This window comes from Lipotes vexillifer, unplaced genomic scaffold, assembly GCF_000442215.2.
Source record: "Lipotes vexillifer unplaced genomic scaffold, Lipotes_vexillifer_v1.1 scaffold374, whole genome shotgun sequence".
Lineage (NCBI taxonomy): Eukaryota > Metazoa > Chordata > Mammalia > Artiodactyla > Lipotidae > Lipotes > Lipotes vexillifer.
In genome coordinates this window covers 108922-116175 of record NW_006774696.1, presented here as the reverse complement: position 1 = coordinate 116175, position 7254 = coordinate 108922, and the positions used below count along the sequence as shown (strand labels likewise).

The 7254-nt window shown below is 37.9% G+C and overlaps 1 protein-coding gene across 3 annotated transcripts in view; it reads right to left on the bottom strand.

Moving 5' to 3' along the window:
• Window positions 1–1249: 1249 nt before the first annotated feature.
• The window catches only part of FBXO7 (F-box protein 7), a 20203-nt gene continuing 14198 nt past the window's right edge, over window positions 1250–7254 (bottom strand). For 2 of the 3 annotated variants that reach the window (XM_007449434.1, XM_007449435.1), the window contains exons 6-9: window positions 5601–5696; window positions 3378–3554; window positions 2794–2831; window positions 1395–1784 (exon numbers count right to left, since the gene is read on the bottom strand). In XM_007449434.1, coding sequence (XP_007449496.1) covers window positions 1395–1784; window positions 2794–2831; window positions 3378–3554; window positions 5601–5696 — 701 coding nt within the window. Of the gene's footprint in view, window positions 1785–2793; window positions 2832–3377; window positions 3555–5600; window positions 5697–7254 lie in introns of all 3 variants that reach the window. The other variant, XM_007449433.1, reaches the window with a different exon arrangement.

Below are 7254 nucleotides of genomic sequence, written 5' to 3'. Positions count from 1 at the left end.
GTGACTCTTTCAACCCAGACCCAATTAAAGCCATATGGCCTCTGGTGGACACTTTTTTAAAGGCTGTCCTATAGCTCAGATATTACAAAATACCACAGGAAAAAAGAATGTCAACAGCCCTAATCCTTTACCTATACATTAAGCTACTAAAGGTGACATGGCCTCTGGAAAATCGTATTAATTGACTAAATTTTCTACACTGTGATGGAAAAAAAAAGACAATACATATGATGTGTATAGCAAAGAAAAAAATTCATGTGTACGAAATTCACGTGTAGGACTCTAAACATTCTTGCAGCACATAGCATTCCAAGCCATTTCCTTATATGCAAAACAGATTTTTTAAAAAGCAGGAAGACATTGGCAGTATTCCTATTTTCTGCAGATACTAACAGTGTTTTATTCCTGTGTTGTGATTCAGATTTTAATCTGTCACTATAGCATGTTTCCAGTAGTTGTTTATGTGCTAAGACATTTGTGTTTGGCCTTTTTCTTCTTGTAGGAAAAATAAAACTTGAATTCTGTGTATTTTAAGTCTTAAAAGCAAAATGTTCTTCAAATAATGAGGATTTCTTTGCAGAACAAGTACCTGAGCAGCACTCAAAGCAGTGTAACTTTGTTGTTAAAATATGTCATCTACTTAGATTACAAATTAGGCTCCAAGCACTCAAAACACAAGGAAAAAGAAACTGTAACTCCACTCCAGAAGAAGCCAGAAACGAGTCCCTAACAACCCAATGGTGGCCAAACAGTGCTGCTTCAGAGCCCAGATGTTTCAGCACAGAGCCTGAGGAACAGCTGCTGAGAGAGGGAGGAGGTGGACTGAGCTAGGTGTCCAAAGCACTCACTCCATGTCCAGTTCAACCAAACTAGCTCTGCTTGTATTCATTCCACAAATCAGGCTTCTGTGAACGATTTCAGGTGAAGAAAAGAGTGCCACTACAAAAAAAAATAATAATAATCTCCTGCAACAATCTGATGACACTGAATAAGTTCTCTGATCATTCTGAAATGTCCAAGTAATGCTGTAAAGCTGTTCTGAATATTTATTACGTATCTTTCGGTAATAAAAGTCAAGACTGCCGTGTAATTCACACTTTTTTTTTTTTTTTATTCTGGTGTAGAACATTGTCGATGTCTAACCTTCATTCTAGAGGGTATTTCAGAGAGGGGATGTCAGGAACCAACTATTCCCAAGGCCAACCCTGTCATGCAGTAACCTTTGGGCTATTCCAGCCCTGGAGCTTTAAATATATCTACCAAAAGGCTTCTGTGAGTGCATTTCTCACCACCACAATCAGAAAACACTAGAGATAGCACCCCAACAAGATGACATCTGTAGTTTAAAACAAAAACAAAAACAAAACAAGCTCCAGCATGAGATTATAAATCAGTCACATGAATGGTAGCCGGCTGTCAGTTGGCCAACCCCTGCTAGGTCTTAAGGGAAATCTGTCATTGGGGCCACCTCGCCCTGGCAAGATGGGGTTAGGTCCTGGAAGGGGGCCGATTGGGTCAAAACGTGGTCTGAGTGGAGGGAACTGTCTGGGTGTCTCTCCAGGCCCAGGGATGAGTGAATTGATTGGATCCCCAACATAAGGAAGGGTTGGTCTTTCATCATATTCACCACCAATAATTCCTGGAGGAAGGAGAGAACTGGGAGGAAAAGGCCTGGGGTGCAAGGGGTTGGGGTAGAATGGAATGGGGTGGGGTGACGATGGCAGGAACATCACATGCCGCCCTCTCTGAGCTTCTTTTCTTTGTTTGTGCCTCTTCTTGTACAGCTATAGAAAAACAAGGACAAGATATGGTGAGTGAGTTCGATGTTTCCCCAAAGTTCGTTTGCTTTCATTGTATAGATCTATATATCCTTTTCTTTTCCCATACTATTCCCAAAAAAAAACAAAAACAAAACAGTGCACAGAAGAGAACTTTTACCAGTTTCTATCTGCATGAATAAGGTAGTAGATATGAACACAATGCCAAACGAACTCTATTCTTTAACCACACTGCAACTGAGCAATTGTGCCAATTTGGAGTAACAATACATCCAAAGGAGGGATAACTGAGTGACATGTACTCTCAGGACTGCAATCTAGAGCTCTCAAGCTGATATGCAATTTTAAGTCAGCCTTTTTTGAAAGTGGAAAATTTAAATATTTGTTGAAAATGTCATGCCACACAATATAAAAAGTTAAGGTACTGGCAGGGAAGGGGGTGGGGGGCCAGCACTTATGTTCAGTTTCTCACCTAACTTATGTCCCTAATGGATCTCAATTTAAATAACAAAAAAGATGCTATTTTAGAGGATGGAACATATTCCTAAAGAACAGTACTATGTATTTTGTACATATGTGAGGACTTTTCATTGAATTTTATTCTCTAGTCCTTCATCCCAAGTTTCTGAGTCCTATCAATGTCTTTTTACAGTGGTATCTGCAAATAAAACAATATAACTTATTCTCTTCATAATTTACTATTCTAGCTAGCTGAACAGCTGAAGATTACTCCAGCACAAAAACAACTCAATTTTTTTAACAACAGAAGAAGGAAGAATATGTTAAGGTGAAAACAGTCATTGTGTTAAAGATTCTTTTTCCTGTATAATTACAAGACACTAAGGACTGAGTCTAAGGTAGAAGTTGAAAACATTTTCATTTACTAAAAATAAGCAATAAATTTAATTAAAACATTGCATTATATCATAAAAAAGTGGAAAATATGCCCTTAATGTATTAATTCACAAGTTATTTCTGTGTATGAACATTAGCCTTGGTATTTAAAAATACCTACTTCTTTCCAATCTGTGTCTCGACCTCTGACAGTACCATCTACAAAGACAAAACAAAAAACAGAGATTTAAAGACGTTTCATTCATCCGACATTAAACCTGTCTTACTTCAATTTTCTATCCTGAAATAGTCTACTTGATCTAATGGACTGTTTGTATTGCAGAGAACACAGAAATGAATGGGGAGAGTTTTCAGGACATAGGCAAAGGTATATGAAGCTTAGAAACTCTTTACAATAAAGCTGTGTTATGATTATCTTACTCTTAAAAAAAAAAAAAAGCCCGGGCTTCCCTGGTGGCGCAGTGGTTGAGAGTCCGCCTGCCGATGCAGGGGACGCGGGTTCGTGCCCCGGTCCGGGAAGATCCCACATGCCGTGGAGCGGCTGGGCCCGTGAGCCATGGCCGCTGAGCCTGCGCATCCGGAGCCTGTGCTCCGCAATGGGAGAGGCCACAACAGTGAGAGGCCCAGGTACTACAAAAAAAAAAAAAAAAAAAGCCCACAACTTAAAACTTCTGGCAAGCTGAGTAATTAAAACCTCAGTAACAAAGAACCCTTTTCTTGTTAACATGTTATCATGGAAATCACCTCGAAAATCCCGCAGATATAAACACCTCCACAGAAGTTGGTCATTCGAAGCAATATAGAGGTCACGACAAACTGCAGACAAAGACAGGACAGAACGAACATCCAAAAGTCGGAAGATCCGCAGTTTCAGCTCCAATGGGAGGACTACCAACCCAAATACATCTGGTAGGTTCAGTGCTAAAAGGAAAAAGAATAGGTATCACTGAGTAAAGAACATCCAGTTTCCCCATATATTCAACCAAAGTTGCCAACTTTCTAAAGAGATGATAAATTAGATGGTATCCTCAATGATCCAAGCTTAAGTTATCTGTAACAAACTTTTCTCCCCAGGTTAACTCTATAACTACTACTAACTCCAAGCCCCTTATTCTCTTTATGCTTTAGTAGAGAAACAAATTACTTTTTAATACAGATCAAATAAATAACTATGACAATTTCTAAATACTAGCCAATGGCCTCCTTGGTTTCAAGGGATATTCAGTACAACAAAAAATTCTCTATTCAGCTATACAAAATGGATAATAATTGGCTTGTGCAATTGGTTTCCAATGCTGCTACTTACTAGCTGTGTGCCTTTGGACAAGTTATTTAAACTCTAACTCAATTTTCTCATCTGTAAAATGGATTAGTAATACTACCTACCTCGCTGAGTTGAGAATTAAGTGTGTAAATACATACAGAGTGCTCAGAACAATGTTTGGCACATAATTAGCACTCGAGTGTTAGATTACTATTATTGGATATCTAGCTGAAAAAGAAGGGAGGTAGACAAATTCAAAAGCAAAACCAAGAAAGGAAAAGAATAATATATTCCAAAGTCAAATGAAAATTATTTTTTCATTATTAGCTCCTTTGAATATATGGGATACCATTCTCAACTAGCAAAGATAATCAAAGTCCAGTAAAGGGTTTTAAAATTCACATTATTCTTTTCCCTCACCACCAGCCAAAGAAGAAAACTATGATTATAATAGCCTTGGCACCATGCAACTTGAGACCTAAAATTATCATTTTTCTACATACAAATAGCAGATAAAAGCCACATATCTATCTGTATAAACCTGAAATTATTTACCAGCCAAAAGAATGTGGTAAGTTATGATTCTACCCTATCATTTTCTACCCTATAGTTATACTTCCCCGTCCCACAGTCACCAGGTTTGGCCATTTTTACTTGTTTTGTCCAGTGAAATGTGAGTGCAAGTGGCATATCATTTGTGAACAAAAGCTTTAAAAACCAACACATGGTTAGGCCACTGGCCCTCTCTTCCCTGTGCCAAAAGAAGAGCAAGCCCTGGATGAGGACTACTCACCACTCCTCGGCCAAAGCCAAGCCCCACACAGCACGTATGCAAGTGAGACATAAATGTTCACTTAAGATTTTAAAATATTTTTTACTACAACACAAAGAGAAAGCTGATTAATACAAGGATTTTGAGTGAATTATAAACCTCACTGAATTAGCTTCACCATCTATCAAATGAGAGTAAAATCTACTTCAAAGTTGTTGCATTAAATAAGAATTAAATAAGCATTAAATAAGAATGCATGTGAAATATCCAAAGTACCTAGCACAGAGTCCCAATAAATAGTTAAAAAAAAAAAAGTAGAACAAATTTACAGGCTACACGTTATTTATATATGTATTTATTGAACACTTACTATAGGCCTGACCGTGTGCTAGGCCATGAGAATACAAAAGTGAAAAAGACATATTCCCTGCTTTCAAGGTATTCATAACCTTAGGTGGAGAGAAATCATGTCAAAAATTATTATGGGGCCTCCCTGGTGGCGCAGTGGTTGGGAGTCCGCCTGCCGATGCGGGGGATACGGGTTCGTGCCCCGGTCCGGGAGGATCCCACATGCCGCGGAGCGGCTGGGCCCGTGAGCCATGGGCGCTGAGCTTGCGCGTCCGGCAACGGGAAAGGCCATGACAGTGAGAGGCCCACATATCGCAAAAAAAATAAATAAATAAATAAAAATTATTATGATACACTGGATAAAGGGCTATAATAAAGATACGTATAAAATGCAGTGGAGATACAAAGAGGATGTGAAGAGCAATTAAGGAATTAACATTTAAGCTTAGTCTTAAAAGAGCAGAATTTCCACTAGGATGAGAAAAGAGGGAAGAAAAGAAGGAAGATTTATGTCACCCTTAAACATATGTGAACTTACTATTCTTTCCAGCCATTCAACCTGTGATGATTTATCATTTCTCACCTTGTCGGGTAAAAGCCAGAAGAGGATACACCAGCTGGTCCTTGAAGAGGCGAGAGAGCTTCTGAAGATCTTTGTATATCTTGGCTACATTTTCCCCTAGAATATTTTTTAAATGAAAAATCAAAACACACAATCAAATGGAAAAACTTGAAATGGTGTTCTCTACTTCTGCCAAACCAAATCAAAGTGGTTAAGTTAGTTTTCACAATTCCTACATAAACAGAAATGAACCAAAGTCTCTGGTCGAAGAGGAAATAATACAATGTGTAACTCTGAAAGCTGAATCATCTTTAAACAGATTTTTCCTTACTATAAAAGTATTTAGGAACTTACAAATAAAAGAATAACAGTACCTAGGTACTATACTATAAGCCATAGTAAAAATTGATTAAAATGACTTGTCAAATGGAGCAGCATATTCCTACCCAACATAAAAATTACATATTGAAAATATTCAATATAATCTGAAAACTTGTAATCTAACAGTATTAACTTTCTTCCTCCTTTTTCATTTCCTTTTTCCTTATTTAACAGAAATCAGATTATCTGAGCTATATTCCTGTAAAAATTGCTCTTAAAAAGCAGGTCTCAGGAGTCAAATCTATTCCAATCCTAAATTCTACCATTTATTAGCTCTGTGACCTTGAAGTAATTTAACCTCCTCTAGACCTGTTTCCTGATCTAGAAAATGGGCATAACAACCTCTACTGCTTTAGAATGTAGAGTATTTCTACTCCCCACAGCAAGGTCCTCCATAGTACAGAGATGAATATAAAGTGTTATAGCCAAGGAATTTCAAGTTTTTCTGGTCTTAATGGTAAGACCATCTTTACAGATTTATCAGTCTAGTTCATGCGTTCTCAACAAAAACAATATTGCCCCCAACCAGGCAAAAATCCCAGCTATTACATTGGTCTGTGACCCTCCAAAGGGCCACAATATACAAGTAAGTATGCAGTATATCTATGGAGTTAAAATTTCATGAGGGAGAATGATCTGGGGGGAAAAATGTGTACAAACTCTCCTTAGGGGATTGATAATGAAAAAATGGTTGAGAAACACTGGCCTAGTATGACATTAAATGTTCAGAGACCATTATAAATACGTATCTGATGTCTCCTTTTCTTATCAGCTTTAGTTTATATATGTTAGTCTCTCAGGGCCTGATCTCCCCTGGGAACTAACAAGAATAAGTCTCAAGACCTTCAAAGCAAAGATCTAGATCTAGGTAGCTTCCCTTAAAAGGCACTGCTGTAAGTCCCATCTCCCTGCTATACCACACCATTCCCCATGTGGATTTTAAAAGCCGCCTAAATTTACTATGAGGATAAAATGAAAAATACATCTGTAAAGGCCCATGTCCAGCAAAAGACAAGTACTAAAAGATGTTAATTCCCCTTCCACCTCATCTCTTCTCCTTCAACTACTTACCTGCCTCTCACACTTTGGGTTTAACTGAGAGAAAAAAGAAAACTCGTCTTCTTTGCATCTATTAATTTTTATAGAACATAAGCAAAACCATGCCTAGAATGCAAAATTTTGGCAAAGTTCCAATCTGTATCAAATAGCAACCAAATTGATATAAGTTTAAGCAAACTTTTTTTTCTTTTTTTTTTTTTTGCGGTACGCGGGCCTCTCACTGTTGTGGCCTCTC